The 23,474-nt window shown below is 40.0% G+C and overlaps 1 protein-coding gene and 1 long non-coding RNA gene across 4 annotated transcripts in view; one reads left to right on the top strand and one right to left on the bottom strand.

Annotated features, from left to right (window-relative positions):
• The first annotated feature begins 1,062 nt into the window (after positions 1–1,062).
• Positions 1,063–23,473, top strand: COPS2 (COP9 signalosome subunit 2). Of its 3 annotated transcripts, none has more exons than XM_072148262.1 (13): positions 1,063–1,227; positions 4,439–4,552; positions 6,002–6,079; positions 7,591–7,716; positions 8,319–8,408; positions 9,905–9,982; positions 12,710–12,884; positions 14,252–14,430; positions 14,513–14,565; positions 15,466–15,563; positions 16,241–16,323; positions 20,600–20,658; positions 22,522–23,473. In XM_072148262.1, exons 1-13 carry the CDS (start codon positions 1,174–1,176, stop codon positions 22,664–22,666), a joined length of 1,332 nt encoding a protein of 443 aa, XP_072004363.1. In that variant the 5' UTR covers positions 1,063–1,173; the 3' UTR covers positions 22,667–23,473. The 3 variants fall into 3 exon arrangements, with proteins under 3 accessions (XP_072004363.1, XP_072004362.1, XP_072004361.1); XM_072148261.1 differs by lacking the exon at positions 1,063–1,227 and adding an exon at positions 1,380–1,494 and having other exon boundaries at positions 8,334–8,408; XM_072148260.1 differs by lacking the exon at positions 1,063–1,227 and adding an exon at positions 1,384–1,494.
• Positions 10,693–23,474, bottom strand: part of LOC140127494 (uncharacterized) — a 31,974-nt gene continuing 19,192 nt past the window's right edge. The window contains exon 3 of the long non-coding RNA XR_011855000.1: positions 10,693–11,031. This is a non-coding gene — a long non-coding RNA (uncharacterized lncRNA). The remainder of the gene's footprint in view (positions 11,032–23,474) is intronic.

Here is a 23,474-nt window from a genome sequence, read left to right as displayed (position 1 = left end):
CAAAAAATGGGGCTGAGCCTTAAGCTGTAAAATGGCTCCGTCCTTAAAGGGTTAAGCAGTCCATGAAAAAAACATATATTTTTTTAAAAAATGCATCAGTTTTTATCCGTTTTCCCCAAATTATGATAATTGGGAAAAACTGATGAGTTTTTAAAATGCATATGTTTTTTAACGGACTGCTTTAAAACAGCCCAAAAACTGGTTCAAAGCGTCATGTGTTCCACCACCCTTAGGGTCCATTCACACGCGGTATGCCCGCTGTGCGGGCATACCGCCGTGTGCTGGAGAGGAGGAGGAGGTGACCCCTCCTCCCTCCATAGAGAATAGCGGCGCTCGGCCGCACACACGCCAAAAGATAGAGCATGCTCTATCTTTTGGCGGTGTGCGGGCCGGATCGGTGTGGCACCATATCTGCGCCGCGCCGCTATTGCCATCTATGGGGACGTACGGCCATGTGAATGTGCCCTTAGGCTCCGTTCACATATGCGTTGAGGTTCTGTTCCCACATCTGTTGAGAAATAGCAGAAGGAATAGTGCAGAAGCCTGTGTCTTTTTCCCACTATCATAATTATACATACATTGAAGTCAATGGGGAACAGTAGGTGAACTAAAAACAAAGTGGAATGCAAACTACGGAGGTGGGTGTGAACTGAGCCTTACTAGTAGCGCTCTACCCACTGAGGTGCTTTTATACCCATAACTATTCATGGCCGAACTCAAACACTAAGAGAAGAGGCATCATGGTTACTATCGAAAATCAGCCAAAAATAGTTCTTTAGTCCTTTCCATTAGTTCCAGTTATTTCTAATTTGACCTTCTTGATTTTTTTACCTCAGTGCAACATTTTTATTTTTAGAGTTTCCTCAATATGAATTAATCAAAAACAAAACCGCACATATATTGTGAAGTAGAAGCTGATAAATAGGAAATCAACTTCAGCTTCAGCAATCTCAGTACATAACCCGGCGCCCAGTCATCACAGGCACGCCGTTGCTATGCTTGTTGCTAGGCTCTCCCTCTGCCTTACACGCCCACTTCCGATCCGCTTTTGTGCAACAACTCAGAGTATCCGGTGTAAACACCAAACAGAGAACAATTCGTTCCGGGTAAGGAAATAATTCCGGCAAGCGCAAAGGATTCTGGGAGGCCACTGGCTCCAGTTCCCCGGCCAAGATGTCTGACATGGAGGATGACTTCATGTGCGATGATGAGGAGGATTATGATCTGGTAAGTTTCCAGCTGCGGGTGGTGAGCGCTGCCGGCGGTGTGACCCGGGCTGGCGGCTGCTTCCTGTCATTACGCAGTTATTCGGCTGGACGGTAACTCTGTTGGCGGGACAGTGTGCAGCGAGATCTCCCTCCCCCTGTCAGGATGGCGCTGGCAGCAGTAGTGCCCTGGGCACCGGGGGGCTGTGCCTTGTGGTCAGCGCTGCCCTGTACGATGTCTGGACGTGGCGGGGAGGGAAGGCCGTTGCTCGGTGTCTCTGATGTGCCTGTAGGTCCCGTAGGCCTTGGCGGAGACCTCCCGGGCCTGTTCTTCTAGGCTGCTGCACATCTGAGTCGTGTGTGCACATAGACTTCAGAGCATCTAGTGCTGTTATAGCTACATGCAGGCTATTACTCTCTGGAAGCAGCCACCTTTACAATAGTATATGATCAGCCATACTGTAGTGTTTATGTCCCCCTTGTACTACCAGGAGTTATGGCAGGAGAGCTTCACTGTCAGGTTATTGTCACTGTCAATATCTACTCGTAGTGACATACATGGCCACCACGTCTACTTACCTTCCGTAATGTTAGATCTGTCACTTACATCTCATTGGTTTACTTGTGCAAAGACTTCTGGACTAAAATCTGATTGGAAGTTTAACGTATTGCGTGCACCATTATTTTAAGGGATATTCCCATCACAGCAAATGGATGTTATTGTTTTTATAATAAAAAGTTATACAACTTTCCAATATACTTTTTGTATCAATTCCTCATGGTTTCCTAGACCTCTGCTTGCTGTCATTCTATAGGAAGCTTCCATTGGACAGAAATCTGACCACGATGACACCGGTACACCGCTTGTTATAACCCACAGCTCTGATTACTCTCTATGTTATAACGAGCCGTACCCCTGTGTGACCATGGTCAGATTTCTGTCCACTAGAAGTAAATAAAGAATGACAGCAAGCAGAGATCTAGAAAACCATGAGGAATTGATACAGAAAGTATATTGGAAAATTGTATACGTTTTTATCCTAAAAAACAATAGCATTAATTTGCTGACATGGGAATACCCCTTCAAGGCTTAGTTCACATGGCAAATATGAAAAATTTCCATAATCCAACAGTTATTTGTATTAGAAGGCAGGTTTTTTTTGTTTTTTTTTAAATAAAGACAGCTGATCTAAAAGCAAAGTACTGTACCCTATCCGTGCTAAATTCCTGTTTACACAAGGGTATTCCAGCCTTAGGCATTGCTTCCCATCACTTTGATCACCCTCAAGGTGAAAGAACATAACTAACATAGTTTAGGGTAATTTCACTTTAATTTTAAAGGGAACCTTCATCAGAAATTGACTAAATAAAAAACCACTACCAGTTTCTTGTCAAGCAGCTTCTAGATTATGCTTGTTTCATGGTCTGATGTGGTGGCATCATCCATAAAAATGAACTTTAAAGTGAGATGTACCACAATTTTATAAAGTCATGTCAAAGTAAAGGCAGAGAGTTTAACACTGAAGACAAGCTTTCGCTGCCATAAACTGTCCCCTTCACTGTAACTCATGGTGCTGCGTTTAGGAAGTCTAGTGATTAATGTCAATCACAGGGTAGGAGGTGATCAGAGGCAGGGAGAGCTTGACTTAAGTGTTAAACTCTCCAGCTCCCTGACTTTATACATCTAACTTCATAGTTGATTTTCTGGATGATGTCACCAAGCTGGGTCATAAACGAAGCATAATCTAGAAGATGTTCAACTGCTTGACAACATACTGGAAGTGGTTTATTATGCCAAATTCTGATGACAGGTTCCCTTTATGCATAGGTTACAGAAATGCAGAACACTACAGGCCTATTATTTACTATTAGGAAGAAGATCTTAGCCTATTGTTACACAAAATATGAAATTATCCTTCAAAGTAAACGGCAAAATAAACTGTCAGGATTGATTTTTCATCCTACCTCCTCAACTCTATAAAATTAAATAACAAGCTTGGTAAAACATAAAATTTGTAGTACACCGAGAACTCTGCAAATGGAGACATTGCTGATCAAATGGAATATATGATTTAGTGTGAAATGGCATCAGATGTAGTTGTGGTTTTAAGCACCAACTTAAATACAGGATTCAGGATTTCTGGCGTATGTTTTTCATGAATCTAGCACTTCCTGCAATGCCCGACAGAGTGCACCAACTTTTTTTGGTGCACCTTTACCATAGGGCGTGCAACACATTTCTTTCTCACTTTGCATGGTAAATCTGGTGCATGGTCTGGCCCAGCACCTGAACGCCCCCTAATATGTGTGCCATGAAAACGAGTGGAGCTGCACCACTAAAGGGTCCGTGTGACATTATTGTCGTGCAGACACTTCTTAAATACCTGTGTAAAGTCCGCAGAAAACTATCACAAGGGTCCTAGTAAATGTGGCTTATAATTCTTACTCAGCAGCAATATTCTAGCTGGCTGTGTAATTTGTTTCATTTCAACCTGGTTCCATTCATACATTATGTAACATGTTATCCCCAGTCTGACCACTAGTGCAGAGCTTTCTGTCTTGTGTAGAAAGGATGTTACTCTCCAGGGTAAATTCATGTTCTGTTGCTTCCTGCTTGTAAGAGCTGGCAGGGAGAATCCCATCATAAGCAGGAGGCAGGGGTGGAAATGACAACATTGCACTGGAATGCTCTGAGACTGAACAGAACTTCTGTCCGTTATTGTATGCATTTCTTTTCATCCATAATCTTCAGTGTAAGATATGGGGACAGCTATAGCAACTAAGATTTTCATTTCTAGCATGTCTAAAGATGGAAAAACCTTCATACACAAAAGTATATTCAGTATTTTGTAAATTCAGAGATGCTACAAATGTTCAAACATTTTACCAGCTAATACTAATATACATGTGTTGCCATGTGGTGGAATAAAGAAAAGAAATGTCAAATGTACTATTTCTACTTATATTAAAGGTGGTGTCTGGGATTATAGGTGGTGCCCATCGCTCCTAAACTTCTGTATACAAACAGAATCCGATGGCACCAAAGCACGATTTGTGATGCTCATAACCCCTTGAGGCCCATAGTGGCTGTGACACATATATATCGCGATTAGCCGATTAAAATTTTGACCCATTTTGTGTCGTTATAGTTAGTGTTATGTGATGCATCTTTTTTTGGATAAATTTGCCTCCGAATTTTTTTATATAAATATTGATGTCTGTTGTCTACACAGGAATACTCGGAAGACAGCAACTCTGAACCCAATGTTGATTTGGAGAATCAGTACTATAATTCTAAAGCTTTGAAGGAAGATGATCCGAAAGCAGCACTCAGCAGTTTTCAGAAAGTGGGTGAAAAGAGCAGGGACCCTTAATCCTTCTGTTTCATATGCCTCTGTTTTTACTCTGTAATGTCATTTTTTTATTTACGTCTCCCCCCCCCCCCCCCCCAAAAAAAAAAAAAAATTGTGTACAGTGCCACAGAATAAGATGACACTACATAAATAAAGAGTATTTTTATTATTTGTGTCTAAACCGTACCTGTGGTTGTGAAAGTTTAGAAATTTTTACAGACAAAATTATGCAGCCTAAGGGTAATGCCACACGTGGCGTTTTGAACGCGCTTTTGGCCTGTTTTTAAGCTGTCCGTCAAAAAACACATGCGTTTTTGACCTGTTTGAATTAAGATAATTGGTCAAACCTGTCAAAAACGGATGTGTTTTTAAAAAAAAGCATGCGTATTTGACAGGTTTGACCAATTAACTTAGCTCTTGTATAGTATATTGTGTATATTGTTTATATACTTTGCATACTTCTGTAAGAAATAAAGAAATTGTTAACTCATCCAGTAAAAATGTAGTGTAAGGTGATGGCAATGCAAATGCTTAAAAACGGTCCAAGAACGCACCATGTGACTGCATCTGAAAAACTGAATGTGTTTTCAGGCTGCCCCAAGGCTGCGTTCAACACATTGGGGCAGATTTATCAAGCAGTCTGAAAGTCAGAATATTTCCAGTTGCCCATGGCAACCAATCACAGCTCAGCTTTCATTTCACCAGTGCTCATGAATATTTTAAAGGGGAGCTGTGATTGGTTGCCATGGGCAATTGGAAATATTCTGACTTTCAGACTGCTTGATAAATCTGCCCCATTGTATTTTTTTAACCCATGCATTTTCAGCTGAAGAAGAGATTTGCCTGATTACATTGTTGTCAATATTGCGTTGACAAAACGTGTGCATTGATGTTTTGTAAGCGATGTTTTGACCACAATGCAATTAAGCAAATCTCTACAGCTGTTTGAAAACGCATGCGTTACACGCAACGCAACAGGTGAACACCGCCTCAGGCTCAGTACACATCTCTTTTGGGTCTTCAGTTATGTGCACCAACTGGATCCAGCGTCTATGCAGATGTAAAGTACTATGAAAAGACTTGCACCTGTTAAGTTTGGTCGACCATTACTGGTTTTGACTCAAAATAACTGAAGATGTGAACTGTGCCTTAAATTCATGTTCAGGATGTCTGAATAATGAACCACTGACTATCACTGCTGGTATATGTGAAAACACTCCCTTAATTTTGCTTTTTTTTGGCATTGTTTCTTGTAAAATACAAACAAAAAAAAACATTCTTTTTGTATGTGCACAGATTTAGACTCTGCTGTAGATTCTTCAGGTTTCTGTGGATTTCTCTGTCAAGTGTTTCACCTACGTGAACATAATCTAAAACCTGACCTTATTTGTCCTTTTCAGTTTTGGTGATTTTTAAAACGTACATTCTTGTTTGTGTATTTAGGTTTTGGAACTGGAAGGTGAAAAGGGAGAATGGGGATTCAAAGCATTGAAACAGATGATCAAAATAAACTTTAAACTGGTAATGAATACTTCACCATCCTTGTATCACGTGTGCTTTTATTTCAATTTCATCCTTTTATATAGAATATGCCTTAATACTTAATACCTGTAATTAATGACCAGGTATTACCCTGCAATAAAAATATAGTCAGTGTGAGGTGCTGTATGCAAGACGCATACTTACAGCGCAGTCTGAGATTTACTGTAGGTGTATGTGTAATCTTTTAAATCCTTATTTACATGGGGCTCCTGACGTGTCCTTGAGTTCCAGGCTGTATGACAATCTGTGTGACATTTTACGTATGGAAATTCCTATACTACATATATAACCATTATTAAGTTGTAAACTATTTTAGAAATAATTATGATTGTAAACGTCTAGGCTCCTTTTCATATACAGTTTATGAGCTATGTGCATCATCACATGTATGGGTTACTCGAGGTCAATTTCAGAAGGAAAGTGATGAGATTTATTAATCATGTTTACAGTGGTAGTGACATTATAGACCTTCCTCTATGCTTAGTATAGGACATATGTGTCTTATGACGTAGTATAATCTGAAAGAAGTGCTACAGTGCTTTATGTGAACGCTCATGTTGTACCTGTATATTGAGTATAGATGATTAGTCTATTGAGGACACTGGTGGTTAACCAGCAATACACATAAGGCAGGGAGCAATGACAATCGACCCTGCATCAGTGACTCCATTTTCATATGGAAGCACTATTGTTGTCACATATTTTTGTTACTAACCGGAAACAGGTTTTGGTAAAATATAAAGCTGGTTCTAATTAAGATCATTTTTATATTTTGATATTTATAGAGCACTCTGGTTATAAGTCATCCACAGATGGGACGCATTGATTTGTAAAGCTCTATGCCAGTGATGGCGAACCTTTTAGAGGCCGAGTGCCCAAACTACAACCAAGACCCACTTATTTAGTGCAAAGTGCCAACACAGAAATTTTTTTTGCGATTTATACTCCCTTCTCTGTCACAGCTTTAATTGATACCATCACCCTAAGGACACCGATAAAGCAGAAAATAGAAGAAATTTGGATGATCATTGTAGCTTCCCTCCAGTGTCCCATAAACAGGAATAATTGTCAGGGCCGGAGCAGGAGCTACAATGATAATCCACATCTGTCCACACCTCCCCACTCCTCCAGTAGTCCCAGATAGCACTGTCACTTTAAAATAGATCCGTGCACAGCAAGTCCTGGGCTGTCTGGGACTGCAGGAAGATACCTGGAGTCATCTCTGGTGATGGCCTGGGTGCCCACAGAAATGGCTCTGAGTGCCACCTCTGGCACCAGTGCCATAGGTTAGCCACCACTACTCTATGCAATAATATGGAGCTATATACATAAAGATTATTATTATACAATAATTGTAAGATTTTAAAAGTCCCAACTGTGTTTGTGGCAGCTTTTCAAACTGGTATTTTGTGATGTGTAGTAACTGAGCAGTGCCATGTATGTTATAGAAATCTACTCTTATCAATAATAGCATTTTGTGTTTTTAACAGGGTAACTATCCTGAAATGATGAATAGATACAAACAACTCCTAACCTATATACGCAGCGCTGTCACCAGAAACTACTCTGAGAAATCCATCAACTCCATCCTTGACTACATCTCCACATCGAAACAGGTCTGACTTGTTTAGATGGTTTGATAGGTGAAAAAAAGGCAAAAAATATATAGGCAGCAGCAGTTTGGTGCCACTTTGTGAAATGTGCTTGTACCTTCCCTAATAACTCTGTTCTGTATCCTGATTTGTTAATAATCATAGTATATTTGATACTGTATATCCCATAAACAAACAATACAGTTCACTGCTGAGATTTTGGTTTTTAATATGCCTGACTGTGGGGACAGCCCAATGCTCACAGAACTGGGAGTCATGCCCCCCCCCCCCCCCTTATCATTTTGCATCTGCCCCCCCCCCCCCCCCCCCCAAGATAGCTGAGCAATATCCTCATCTATCTCCAACAGCCCATGTCAGAGAATGAACAAGGGGGCATTTGTTACGTTACGTCATTAAATCTTTGCTCCATCTACTTGAACATGGACCAGTCTTTGGGTGATTTGTAAATCAAACATTACTCAAACTTATTGCTGTGGATATAAAATCTAAGAAAATGCTTCATTACAAGACTGTTTGCAGTGTTTGATGTCTTATTACTAAAACCTTTGGCCCTATTGCATTGACATTTTGTGGGTCTTTTCTTTCTCTTTCTGCTCTTTCCCAAGATGGACCTTTTGCAGGAGTTTTACGAAACAACACTTGAAGCCCTGAAAGATGCAAAGAATGATCGGTTATGGTTTAAAACGAACACAAAGGTGAGGGAAGTTAATATTAGGTGGCTTGGCTTCATGCTTGGCTTAAAGGCTTCGCTCCGATGGCAGGTTCCTCTACTATGAACAATCCCTATACTAAATCTTTACTGGCCCACCGCTGTCTAAAAACTTGGTCTGATATATATGCCAATTTTCTCAAAAGGTTACTGTGGGTGGAGTCGCCAAGCCTTGAAGTGGAAGCTACAGCCATCCACACCAAAGTAGAATCTATACAGTTCTATGCATACAAAGTAGCTCCGGCTGCTCAGATGGGTGCATGCAGCTCCAGTGAGCTGTGCACTGAAGATGGGGTAGGAGGGAACAAAGAGGCTACTGGAGTAGCTCTTAAGATAATTCGCAAATGTATCGGACTAAGTTTTTAGACAGTTGTGGTAGTTTGTTTTTTTTAAAGGAAACCTACCATTTGATTTGATGCACTATCAACCAAACATACCTTGAGAATGCTATAGCCACACTGATGCAGGATCACACATTGGTTAATCCCTTAGCTGAGTGGTTTTGCTGAAAAACAATGATATCATTCAGGACCTTGGGAAAGCTAGGTCAGGCTGGCTGACATAAACACATTACACAAGGAGCTTGTAATTACAAATCAAGCATGTCTAATCAACCTGAGCTTGATCGCTCATACACCGCACCTGGGTGATGATGCAGCAATTGATTATTCTGCCTTCTGACACAAGGCCAGCGATTTACATCATCCTCTCCTGCAGAGAAAAACTTGTGTGACTGCTTAAAAACGTGTGATGGCGAAGCTATGGCACGGGTGCCAGAGGTGGCACTGTGGGACATTTCTCGGGCACCCAGGCTGTCGCTCCAGGCCAAAGTTCATCAGACAGGACTTGAATCTTCCTGCTGTTTTAGAAAATTGAGATGCAGTTCTCCACACTCTTAAATGGTGATATATCCTTGACTGATTGTAACTTCAAGAGGAGTAAGAAGGTGTGAACAATGCCAGAATACTTATGTAGGTCCTAATTCTGGCCATATGATTCTTTCTGTTCAGAGAGACCGTGGAGTGTAGCTCTCTTTCTCTGAATTTGCCCTCCTGCTTTCAACTGTATTGGTGTCCTCGGTGGGCCAATACGATTGAATGTTGTGGAACAACAGAGAGCAATAAGTTACTATTTAAATTGTCATGTTGGCACTTGATGGTAAATATAAAGGTTCTGGTTGTAGTTTGGGTTCTAAAAGGTTCGCCATCACTGTGCTAGGAGAAGCGCTGAACCAAGCACTGAAGGAGTCATAGAAGAGACAGTGCTTCGTTATCATAATGTTATATCTGATTTATCAGCAAAACCACTCAGCTAAGGGGTTAACCAAGATATGATCCAGCATCAGTGTAGCTACAGCATTCTCAAGGTATGTTTGCTTCATAATGCATCAAATAAAATGGTAGGTTTCCTTTAAGGATAAGCTTTGGCCAGCATATTTAATTATGGTGAGAGCTAAACTAATCTGGTGCTTTCTACTTGCAGCTTGGTAAACTATACCTGGAACGTGAGGAATATGGAAAACTACAAAAAATTCTTCGACAGCTGCACCAGTCATGTCAGGTAATTATTTTATACCCCTACGATACAAAATACTATAGTGTTTTCTAGGACATTAAATTTATACATATGCCCTAGGTATAATATTAAATCATATCTATGGCATCCTCTGATGGTCTTTTGAGCATCCATCTAATGGATGCTAATAAGTAGCCACTATTAGTGTGTCGATTCCTATTGGCTAGACTGGAGGATGACTCTGAATTACTGAGCACCTCAAAGAGAACCTGTCACCATGTTTTACGTGATTTTAAAAAGAAATGTGTTATACAAAATGGGTGAAAAGTGTCTGATCTTGGGGGCTCCTGTGTCCCCAGTTGAAATGACTGGCACAGGTTATCTAAAGTACCATTTATTTTCATACGACTGACGAAGATTGTTACATGCAGCTCACTGCCAACATTGGCACACTGTAGACTTTGTATCAGCAGCAGTACCTGCAGGTCGCCCAAACTAATGTTCCCAGTAATGGATCCCCAGCAACCAAACACTACAAATCAATGCGTGCTAAAAGAAGCATTGTGGCTGTTATGTAACGTTGTTTTGTTGTTCATATGATTTTGGAGAATTTACAAACAAGAGCAGTTTGTAAAGTTGAAGCTGACCTGTCAACAGGAATGTGATTTTTAGCTGGTGACAGGTTCAAATAGCCTCTGAAGCATTTTAGTAGTTTGTAATCGTTTTATTTACATTATCTGGCTCCCTGCCAGCAGCATGTGGTGAGTCCAGCAGGGGGGTGGGGGTTTTGCTTCAACGTGTGTGTGCCTGTATTTCCTCCTACATTCTTCCTCTCCTCCACACCATCCCCCTCCCTCTTCTGCTTACTCAATGCATATGATAGGAAGGGGGGGGAGGAAACGGCATCAGTGTGGAGGAGAGGAGACTGATACAGGCTGCAGCTGCCCCCTCCCCAGGGGCCTGCCTTTTTGGAGTGTTGTTTTTACCCCTTCCCGACATTTGACGTAATAGTACCACATGGTGGGTGGTGCGTTCCCACATTTTGCAGTATTATTGCGTCATGCTTCTGGCACCGGCTCCTGAACGTATCCAACCTGTAAAAGTAAAAAATTTTAAATTTCAAAATTACATCTGATTTTGTTTAATCCCCTGTAAAAGAATTAAAGCGTTAACAAACTTCATGAAAGTTGTTTTACATACATTAGGGATGTAGATTCTATAAAGGGGTAATTTTATGGGGTTTTACTTTTATTTAAGCCTTGTTAAATTAAATTTGTTTTTTATGAAAATTTGAGAAATCGCAACACATGCCAACAAATTTATTCAACTAACGTGAAGTACTAAGTGTCACAAGAAAACAATTTAAAAATTACTTGGATATGTTAAAGCGTTCTGAAGTTATAACCACTTAAAGTTACACAGGGCAGATTTGAAAAAATGGGCTGTGTCAGGAAGGTGAAAAGTGGTTTTGTCATTAAGGGGTTAAAACATCTTTGACAACCATTTCTTTAAATAACTTTTTTTTATGGTTCTACAGTTTTGGTCAAAACTTGCACAAAGCAAAAATAAATTTAAATAATAAGTCATTTACTCTAATTAGCTATCTGCAGGTGTTTAGCTGATAGCAGAGGCTTTACCTTGCCTCTCCCCTTCCTTCTACTCTCAATTTGCCATGCTTTCTGGTCTCCATGGGAAATCGTATATGACAGCCATAGACAAGAGAAGGTTTGTTGGGAGGGGTTGTATTAGAGGAGTACAAGAAAATAGGCCCTGGAGTGATGTCACAAGGTCATCCAATTACAGACATGCTGTCCGGATATGAATGCCTTGAGTGCTCTGGCTTCATTACCCTGAGCTGATGTCGCAACCAGGAAGTCCTGCCCACTTCAGGAAAAGCTGATAGGCTTTTACAGGTAGCCTCCTATATCTATTAGCCCTGTATCTCAGGATAGGAAAAAGCATGACGCAGATATTGTTGGAATTGTTGTCAAAGGCTCTCTACAGCTGTGCTAAAACTATTTTTTTGTCAATAACTTTAAAGTTACACTTTAAAGGGGTATTTCCACGAAGACAGGTTTCTTCAATGTACTCAGGATAACAAAATAACACATTCTCCAATTCAATGTTATTAACAGAAAAATGAGCATTTCACAGATATAATTCCAGTTTGTCTATCAGTCCTGGTGTACACAGTTACCCCTAGACACAACCCTGTAATTTCCGGCTTCGGGTAGGGATGCCATCTTGAATTTCTGTGTGAGCCCATGGAGCAGTGTTTCTGTTTCTGTTTCTCTGCTCACTGCACTCTAATCCCGTTCCCAGTCTAGGACAGAGCTCATAGAAACTTACTTTCTGCCAGCAAACAACACATCATGAGAAGAGAGAAGCTGCAAGCTACAGGTTATCTGGGGTAAAGGGGAGGGAGGCACATATCTGTGAGAACACAAGTAGCAGAGCTGACAGTGTGTAATAGGCATCTCATGGATCTCATCATCTCCAACCGGTCTCATCTCTCTGTACTAGTATCTGACACACAGAAAATGTTGAGAAGGTAAATAAAGTGTATATAAACCCTGTACCCTGATAATCTAACCACATTGTCAGCACTAGAGGGAGACTATGGAATTTCACACTGACCAACCTATGGAGTGATAGAAGCTAAAACAGCAATAACACTAAGTAAAATTTTCTTTTGTGGGGGAAAATCCCTTTAAGATAATGACTAAATACAACAATTGAAAAATAATGTTCTATTCTTCCCTGTTTATCCAGACCGACGATGGAGAAGATGATCTGAAGAAGGGAACACAGCTACTGGAAATCTATGCTTTGGAAATTCAGATGTACACCGCACAGAAAAACAACAAGAAACTTAAAGCACTATATGAACAGTCATTGCACATCAAGTCTGCCATCCCTCACCCTCTTATAATGGGAGTGATCAGAGGTGAAGAGTTTTTCAGCAATTTAAATTCTCCACTCAAAGATGCTGTTCCTTACAGTGGCAGGAGATTGGGTGGCATGTGATCTTACACACCTTTGAGCATTGTGTCTTTCTAGTTCTCAGATTGTTACATGATTGCCCTTTGTCAGTCCCCTACATTGTGAGCCAGCTGTGCAATGACCTCCTTTACTTGTTGCATAGCCTGTCACAGCTATATCATAGGAGCTGAGTGCCTGGCCACAATGGACCCTCAGCCTCTATTTTGTACTAACATTAGTGTTGGCTGGCTGTGGGATGCAACATCCACTGTTTGGCATTTACCTCCTTCCCCCACTTCTCAAAAACAGAATGAAGATATCTGTTAATTGCTTCATCTCTGTGCTCAGCTCCCTGTAAGATAGCAGTGAAAGGCTGAATAGGAAAGGAATTTGTTGAAAAGTAATGTCTCGAGGAGCAAAATCATATGACCCTCCATCTTTTGCCGTTTTATGAATGGGAGCAGCCTGTTGGAGGCATTTCTGAATCAATTTTATGACACATGGAAGAACTTTAATCAAGTAAAATGTATATTGGTAACTTAATATACAATCCCCCCATTTATTATAAACAAATGAAAATAAAATCTCCAGCCTCTTTAATGAGAGAGAATCTTAGACAAAGAACTTCCTGATGACCTTTTTATAATGTGTAGAATCTCTTTTATAATCTGTAGACGGAAGAAAGTGACATTGAGATAAAAATATAATCTGGGAATCATTGACTTCATCGCTGCCTATTTGTTTTATTGCACAATAACTATGAACTGTGTATAATTTTTTTTTCTTTTTTTGGTTTTGTGTTTGCTGTTAAGCACACAATAATAAATGTTAATAAACAGGTAAAAACACTGCGGACAGACGCACTAAAGTCTTTAGCTTTACCCTGGCCGAGTGTGACCTGAACCAGTCGATTTTGGCAGGACCAGACAACCATTTATATGCTAAACTGGCTTTATGTATAATAGATGTGTATTGACTGAACTGTCCCACAATAGAAAGTATATGAAGAGCTATCCTTGAGATATCTTTCTTTTCTCTTTTTATTCAGTACACATGCATTGCTCAGCTAGTCACATATGCATCAGCAATCGTGACGACTTTATTAATGAGCACATAAGCTACTTATACATTTTAAAGTGAGCTAGGGAGATGGTGGTTGGCCCGATGTTACGGTATTTTCTTAAGATGTCTCAAGAAAGTTATTTACGGTGTATATCTTGCAGTAATATTCAGTATGGATACGTCACTAATGCTTTAGGTTTTGCTTTTTGTAATGGATTTATTATCTACATCTGCCTGTGTGTATATAAATGCTATGTTTTATACTTTCAGAATGTGGAGGAAAGATGCACTTAAGAGAAGGAGAGTTTGAAAAGGCCCACACAGATTTCTTTGAAGCTTTTAAAAATTATGATGAATCTGGGAGCCCGAGGAGAACAACATGTTTGAAATACCTAGTCCTGGCAAACATGCTCATGAAGTCTGGTATAAACCCATTTGACTCTCAGGAGGTAGAACACTTTTCTTTTCCTGTTTGCAAAATAGTTGTTGATCCTTTGTTATAATCTATTTCTTTTTCCTCCTTTCCCCCAGGCTAAACCTTACAAAAATGACCCTGAAATTCTAGCAATGACAAATTTAGTAAGGTAGGTTATGTCTAAATATACATTTTGATGGGGAAAAAATACATTATAATGTATCAAAAAGGAAGAAAACATGTTTAGGAGAAATATCTGTCCTTCAATTACATATCTAACACTAAAGATTAGTCCTCAATAAGGCTCTTCAAATAGTGTACTTGAAAAGAGTAGCACATCAGGAATTCCTTGTTGTGGAAGATACCATTCCACAGAGTCCAGGATATTGGGGGAAAAAACCCAGTGTGCTTTATTTAAGTGATTTTCAACAGAGATGGTCCTTATGAGATGAGTGGGTATTTGGGGTCGGTGAGGAAAGTCAGCCAAGGTTCTTGCAATAGGAATCTAGGTTGCATTTAAGGTCAGGTATTTTGTACATTGCAGAAGCATAATCTCTTGGAACCATTCAGAGACTTTGGGAGGTGTGCTTTACTACTTTCACTGACAGACTACGAAAATTATCAGAAGTCTGTCATCTACCGAGAAGTCACAATCTACACACAGTGCAGACAGGCACACAAACCCAAAAGAAAGCATTAAGTTTTTAATTTACCTTCGGGCATAGCCACACTGGCATTGTCGCCTGTGAACCACAGACAGTGCAGAGTCCTGTGGCACAGACCAATATCACTGCTGGGGATAGGACTCCTTACATGATGTTGATCTATGATGTAAGGAGTTGCTGCTTTTTTGCTAAACAGCAGCGCCGAATATATAAACATTATTACAGTCATAGCGCTGCTGTTCAGTGTAGTAAAAAAAAAAAAAACCCATGTGGCAGCATGTTAGAATAGTGTATTGCAGGTTTCCTTACAGTTTTAGTTGACTATCAGCTTATGTCCACACATCCATGACTGGTAAAGCATCAAGTTTTATTAAAACCGAACTTTTCTCTCTCTTTTTATCCAGTGCCTATCAAAATAATGACATCACTGAGTTTGAGAAAATTCTGAAAACAAATCACAGCAACATCATGGATGACCCCTTTATAAGGGAGCACATTGAAGGTGAAGGTCGCTGTTGTGTCATTCAGTATTTTGTATAAATAAAATCTTTTTTACAGTCGTGTTCACACATGCAGGCTTATGACTAATACTTTATTTAGAGGAAAAACACAAATATGACTCCCTTAGTTAATGTTAATTGGTCCACATAGCTCAGTTCCTTATGTTACTTTCAGGTAGCATTTACTTAACTAGAAAATCCGTGGGGGTCATCTTGTGTGAAGCCATCTGTACTTTACTTTACCACAGGGAGGGCGGAGAATCGTACCACTTTTTTTTTTTTTTTTTTTTTAATCTGGTGACTTTCACACAGTAATGTTCTCTGTCCAGGAAAATGTACATGTGTTCTGGTCAGATGCAACTGTCCGAGTTTACTGCAGTGGACGGGAGTCCTTGCATCATAGATAATTATTATGCAAGGACCCCCTGTCTTATGGCTGAACAGTGTTGGAACAGCTTTTCAGCTAGCAGAAAGGGAGGCCTTGCATCATTTATCAATATGATTCAATGACTCTCCTGCACTGTGTTCTGTCTCTGAGATCTGACCAGGGTTGTTTTTCAAGGACCGAGGACATGTGCAGGAGTCCTTCTAATGTAAAATCGCAGAGCAGCCTTCCTGATTGTTTTCTACATCTAAAGCTGGCCAATGGTTTACTGATAACTTGCTTTTATTTTTATAGAGCTTTTACGAAACATCAGAACACAAGTGCTTATAAAATTAATTAAACCTTATACGAGAATACATATTCCTTTTATTTCTAAGGTAAGAAACTTTATTGTTTGGTTTTGCAGGAATTTGTACTTTTCCATTTCTGCGTGTAATAATGTTAATCTTATTATGATTTGTGATCCAAGAATGGCTGTAAAATGAGGCTCAAACAGGATAATTTTTCTGCAAAAAAATGGAGACGGGAAAGTACTTAAAATAATAACATAGAAAATTTTTTTTATGTTGTGCTCTAAGACAATATGGGTATACACACAGTTACTATTACTGCACTATAAGACAGTTTGGGTATACACAGACAGTTATTGTCACTGCCCTGAAAAGGGCAATTTGTTTAACATGTCTAGCTCTCACTATAGAAGTTCTCTCTCTCTTTCTCCCTTTCCTGAAAAGGGCAATTATTGAATTTTCCCCTGTCGGACTTTCCCTATCTCTAGCTGGAGCCCCTTCCCTGCTATCTCCTGGCTGCAATGCCACTTGGACACATGAGCCTGGCTGGTGCACAGAACGATTGAGGTTCACACATCCCTAGTTATTCTCAAGTACCGCTACATCAAAAAAAAAAATCTAAGACTATTATGTATGGAGGAAAAGGGAAATTCGGTCTTTTTGCTTCTATTTCATTCTTTTGTATTCCAATATTTAAGTCAAAGGCCCCATTCACACTAGTTTTTTTCATGCGCTAGTTCTTGGCGTGTTTTTGTCATGCAGAACTTGCATTGCACTCTGACCCATTGCAAGTTCAGTGTTTTTTTTTTTATTGATTAATCAGCATAGAAAAGATAGACCCCAGTCAGGCGTGAAAACCACTAATGAAAAATGTCAAGTGTTCACGTGTTGCACTCTAATGTGATCTGTGAAAGGGGCCTTACTATGTTGCTAGTCTATGCTATCAGTTCAGTTCTGTATATACTTCATAAGGCTTTCCCAACACAATGCATAAGCAACCCCTGATCACAAGAAGTCAATGTGAGAAATGTCAGTTGTAGGGCTCCTTGGAGGCCATGGTCTGTACTGAAAGCGGCATCTAAGGAGTTATACAGACACAATCCACGCATGCTTCTGAGCTTGCATGTTGTATAGGTACGTACCTCTTCAACACGAACATATGAAAACGGCCGTATTCTAGCCATACCATACCATTTTCATACGGTTAGCATACGGCCACATTAATTTCAGTGGGCAATATGGCCATTGATTTACATTGCTTTATTTTCCACTGTACAAGAGCATGTCCTATTTTCTCCATTATTTCTGTTCTCTATGCCCCATAGAAGTCTATCAGAACATTTACAATACATGTTGCATACGTGCTGCGTACGGTTGTGGAAATAATATATATATATATATATATATATATTAGTGTGTGCAGTATCCAGGGAGACCAGAACCAGTGGGAGGTGAGGTATATTCTGTCAGCCAGCCATCGTTTGCCAGCCCTCTACATTTTATACAGTTAAGTCAAATACCTACATCCACTGATGAAAAATGTCATGTATAATCTGATTCATACAACACAGAAATACAGGACTGGAGAAATCGTACGTTTGTGTGAAAGAGGCCTTACTGGTGAGGTTAAGTAATATTTCCTGTTAAGCTCAGATACTTCAAGTCTTCACTATGCTGCCTCCGGTATCAAAGATGGGAGGGGATTGTGTGAAACGCATGAAAGTAGTAGATGCCCTTTGGGGACAGACTTCTAGTTTCCTTATGACTGCTGAGACAGATCATATTCGGGAAGCAGTTGTGGTTTTATTTTTTTTTTATTTTGCCCCTGGGTTCAGTAAACACCCAATATATATATATATATATATTACTGATCCGTAGAACGAGGAAGCAATGTGCTTTCAGTATTCTTGAGAAATGCAAAACGTAAGATTAATGTGTTAGTTATAAAACGTGTCAGACAGCTGAACATAAACGGGGTGGATAAACACGACATGCGTGTGGACACTTTATAAAGCCATTTATGGTATATTAGGGTCATAGGGGCACATCTTTACTATTGTCAAGTTTGTGAAAACTTACAGCTAGAACTGGAGCGCTCTTATTGGAATCTTAGGTGATTTTTCTGGACAGCATTGGTTCTTTTATTGGTTTATTCTATTTATTCTTCCAGATCCTCTTAAAGACAAAGTTACAGCTTCTGAATGTTTGTAGAATACAGAATACCATAGATATGTTTTTCTGGGTGTGGTCTGCAGGGAAGAGAGGAACTTTACTAGTTTTTACCACAATTTTGAACTGTTAAAGGGTATTTACAACCAAGCAAGTTAGACCCCATCCACAGCTCCGTCAGCTCCATAGAGATGAATCTCAGACCCCCCCCCCCCCCCTTTCTCATGATCTGTGGGTTCTTGTCACTGCTTGGTGGGGAAACCTCTTTAAAGAGGACCTGTCCCCTCTTAAAAACTGCACTAGGAGCTGCTTATTTAATTAAGTGCTCCTAGTGCTACAACAGACGCCGCAGTGTTAACTGCTAGTGTTATAGGAAACCTCCGATAACGCTAGCAAACACTGCTGCGCTGTACACTAGAAACGCCAGACCACTCTGTAAGTGGTCGGGCGTATTCATGAGGGCGCGGTATTAGGGGCGGTTACTGTTGCGTGAAGCTCGGCAGTCACAGCCGGCCTATAGAGTAGGAGGGGCGGTCCGGGGAAGAGGCAGCGCCACTGACCGCCCCCTCATGAATATGCCTAACCGCTTACAGCGTGGTCCGGCGTTTCTAGTATACAGCACGGCAGTGTCTGCAAGCGTTATTGGAGGTTTCTGTTAACGCTAGCAATGTAACACTACGGCATATGCTGTAGTTTTTAGAGGTGACAAGTCAAATAATATCAATACTGTGTGCTAGGCATTGCGATTATTTCAGGGCTTTCATGAGAATGAGCAGACGCTGTAAATGTGAAAAGCTGAGGATGTTGTCGCATACTGAACTAATACAGTAAAACCTTTGAAATTGTGGACTCTGTATTTGAGATAAATTTACACAGTAATTTGACATTTATTTTTCATAGTTACACAATATACCACTGTAAAAGATAAAGAAACCTCTCCCCAGGTATTGCAGCACACGTAAATAATACGTGTGGTTTATATAGAACAGTATTTGAACAGCGCTTTGGTTTAGGCTGTCATGTGCTTGACATTTAATATCTTATCTGGATTTTCCTTTCTTTTTGTCTAGAAATGCTTTTGTTGGTAGGTGTGACCAAGCATTGTATACATAGTAGCTAGACTTGCATCATAAAATACCTATATAAATGCTGTTCACAGATGCTGGTGTTGGCTTAGAGAAACACTGTAACAATGAAAGGGAAGACGCCCCTCAGAATATTGTATGCAAACACTACAGATATGTTTTATGTTGACCTGTAGGTCACGTAGAGGAGGGAATAAAGGTCCTCTATGCTATTAAAATATTAAAACACAACTTTCAGAAAAGAATAGTTCTTCTATTGCTAACTGGGAGATCCATAGTACTTGTCCCTAAAGGAAAAAAGGGGGACATTATTAGGTCAGCCATGTCACAATGGAGGGGCCCCAGAAACGAGTTGGAAAATTGAAAACGGTCTCCCTTTGGCCCTTGGTCTACATTCATGAGCGCATTCATCATTGGGTTTAGGAGAGAAGTGAGGGGGCACAAAATTAGTGTAAAACCATTATAAATGGTGGGCTCTGTGTCCCCTGCATAGAACATGTGGCCATCTTCTTCTTCTTCAACTGTGCTACTTTAGTATTTCCAATAAAAAATTGTGTATTCATCTTAATTCTTTTTAATTAAGAAGAATTCTTATATTATTTTAATTAAAAGCTTGGGGCAGATTGTCCCAGAGAGATACATGCTTAATAAAGTCCCAAAAGCTCCTTGTGACCGCAAGGTGAGGACTCGTATTCTCTGGTGTGTTCAGGTGCACTCTCTGACTCCTTTTTTTATCCTCACAAGTAAAGTGGGGTTCTGGTTCCTCCAGCTGTATTGCGAGGTCATTAAGGCTGGGTTCACAGGTCATTTTATGTATACACACTGACCATACCATTAACATATACTGGCAGCCAGAGGCTCCGTCAGACCAGTATATGACGCCTCTGCTGAAAAAGACAGGATGGAAAGACGTAGCAAGCTACATATTTCAATCCTACTGAGCAACGTATATGCTCAGTAGAGGCGATAGAAGGGGAACGGATACAGCTTATTGCATCCCTCCTCCAGCCTCGCTGTGTGGATACGTCGTTCAGCAGGAGGGGGGAGCCGGTGATGTCACTGTTCATATAAGGCTTTTTAGTAATTTTTTTTTCATTCTTTGTTTCCAGGAGCTTAACATAGATGTAGCAGACGTTGAGAGTTTGCTGGTGCAGTGCATACTGGATAAGTAAGTAATGAATTCAACTTATTTTAGATTTGTTTAAACACCCGAATGACGTATATTATTGTGTTTCAGGTCATTTTTCCTACAAATAAATCTGGACCTTCAAGGAAGTCCTATTTTGTTATCAGAAGGACCATTCTAATCTGTTTCCTTGTTCGTGAAATCTATGTACTATCCTCTGTTTCTTGGGGTTTTCAGATTCTAACATTTTGTGTCATACTCCCAAAGGTGCAGAAAGTTCTGATTAAGAGGAGGGGATTGCTTACGTTGAATAGTTGCCTGTGACACTGTTCGGCAAATACCATGGCTTTTATTTTGCGTGCCATGATTTACAGACCTCTTCTTTTAGGACAGATGACTGCAGTTTCATACTATAATGTCTAGGTATGTCTTTGGCCTAAAACCAATGAGCGAGTCTTTAAAGGGGTATTCCCACAGAGACAAGTTTCATAAATATACTCAGGAAAACAAAATAACACATGCTCTAATTCACTGTTATTAACAAAAATGAAGTATGAAGTGGATATAATTCAGTCCTGGTGTACATAATTTTAGTTGCCCCTAAACTCGACCCTGTAACTTCTGACTTAGGGTCGGGGAAGCCATCTTGAATTTCAGTGTGAGGGTGGTGCATGTGAGATTTCTTGATCTCAGCTCCCTGTACTCTTGCCTCGCCCCCTTACAATCCAGGACGGAGCTCATAGTCACTCACTTCCTGCATTCAAACACATCTTGGAGAGAAGCTGCAAGCTACAGGCAGTTAAGTTATCCAGGGGAACGGAGAGACAGGCACATATCTGTGAGAGCTGACAATGTGTAATAGACTCTCATGGATGTCATCATCTCTGATCTGTCTCATCTCTCTTTCTATGTGTCAGATACTAGTACAACGTTCAGGGTAAATGAAAGTGTATATAAACCTTGGATACTGATAATCTAACCACACTGTCAGTTCACAGAACTAGATAGATCATAATGTGTCTGCTTATAGAGTCCCCGCCCACACTCTGGAATATTACACAGACCAGCCTAGGGAGTTATAGGAGCTAATAAATAATAAAACTGGCTAAAGTTGTATAGTAAGGGGTTTAAATGATCTTTACTGTGTAAACATCACTAGATTGAGATTTGAGAATTTTCTTTTGTGGGAAAACCCCTTTAAGCATTTGCGCCGGACATTCAGGAAAGGACATGATGCAACTTTGATGTGAGTTAGTTGCATCACTCTCTTGTGGGTTTTAGGCCTTAAAGTAACATTCCCAGGAAATGATACTTTTTGGACAACAGAATCCCAAGAACACTCCACAAGACATACGTCTTAAATGGCTTTTCACGTACATCGCACCCCTTTATAGGTGCCAGTGTCATAATATAATCAACCAATATCATTTACTTTATATGTTATTGTCTCTAATGATTTTGGTTGCCTATACCAAGAATAGTGCTGTTTTCTTATTCATTCTGTCTGATGGGTGTTAGGTTCTCAATATCTGATTGCGGGTGACCCACCACCCATCATAGACCCATCTTTTAGATCTGTTCTGTATATATTTGGCACAGAAAACCCCTTTAAAGAGTTCCTCGCACACAGACGACACACACATTCTTGATGGGGCTGAGTTAGCAGTGTCGGCGTCTGTGAGGAGGATGGGTAGCTGGACTGTATGCTGGGCCTGCTGTACCTCCATGACTGCATCTCTAGTAACCTAAATAAAGATGTTTTTTAGAAGAATGCTGGTTCTAATCCCATGAAACATGTATAAAGATATCTTAAAGGTTCTTTGTGGGTGTCGTTGGTAACATGTCCTCTTTAATAATGAAGGTTTGTGCTAAAACTAATCATGTTTTTTTTCTCCCCTCCTGAAGCACTATTCACGGGCGGATTGATCAAGTTAACCAACTCTTGGAATTAGACCATCAAAAGCGAGGCGGAGCGCGATACACGGCTCTAGATAAATGGACCAATCAATTGAATTCTCTCAACCAGGCTGTAGTCAGCAAGCTTGCTTAACAGAGAACAAGCTTTTACATAATAGCAAACCAAGTACTTAAAGGCAACAGTGCGGTCATGTAACCCTGCAAAAAAGACTTTGGATTGGTAAAGATGAAGTACTGTCAGTTGGTATGTGTGCCCTGAAAAAAGGAAGTGCTTTCTGATCAGCTGGTATGTGTTTCGCTGCTGCATTTTTCCCAAGAGAATAAACTTAGAACAGCTTTAACCTCCAGAAGATAACCAAAATATCACAGGATCTGTGCTGTATTGTCATCTTGCCCTGTAAAGTGTAACATTCTAGTAAAGTTTGCCAGAGGCAAATCATGTCCCGAGCGAAGATTTTGTCACGATTTTAAATCTACACTGACACATTACAGTTGGTTCAGTATAAACATGTTTTACCTTAAAGAATGAAAACGAAAAGAAAATATGTAAAATAACCTGCAATAACTTGAAATGTGTATCCTTTCAAAAACTTCCTTGTATAAACTGATCTGCTGGCTGCATTTAGCAAGAATTCTAATATATATATATATAATATATTAGACACATAGAAGGTGGCGCACAGTCACTTAGGTTTCAAGCAGCAAAATAAACACCTCGGCTCAGAATAAAATTTGTGTATTTTTTGCGTAGGAATTCAAGACATTTACATCTTTTTGGCAATACTTGCAGGAACAAAATTGTTTGCCGTGATTTTTGAGTTACAGTGTTGATGGTGTTTTCCATTTAACACACAATACAGCTTCATTTCTCTTGAATATATTTGACAAAGTAAACCGTAGAAAAGTTGAAGCTGAATAAATGAGAAATATTTATTTCTTAC

The sequence above is a fragment of the Engystomops pustulosus genome, chromosome 4 (genome assembly GCF_040894005.1).
Source record: "Engystomops pustulosus chromosome 4, aEngPut4.maternal, whole genome shotgun sequence".
Classification (NCBI taxonomy): domain Eukaryota; kingdom Metazoa; phylum Chordata; class Amphibia; order Anura; family Leptodactylidae; genus Engystomops; species Engystomops pustulosus.
This window is presented reverse-complemented; position numbering and strand designations above follow the sequence as displayed.

Bases quoted from the DNA above. Each gene is read 5' to 3' on its own strand.
- COPS2 (XM_072148262.1), top strand. From the start codon at position 1,174: ATGTCTGACATGGAGGATGACTTCATGTGCGATGATGAGGAGGATTAT. The intron at 7,717-8,318 runs GTCTGACTTGTT...CTCTTTCCCAAG, and splicing joins ACATCTCCACATCGAAACAG to ATGGACCTTTTGCAGGAGTT. The intron at 12,885-14,251 runs GTGAAGAGTTTT...TTATACTTTCAG, and splicing joins TATAATGGGAGTGATCAGAG to AATGTGGAGGAAAGATGCAC.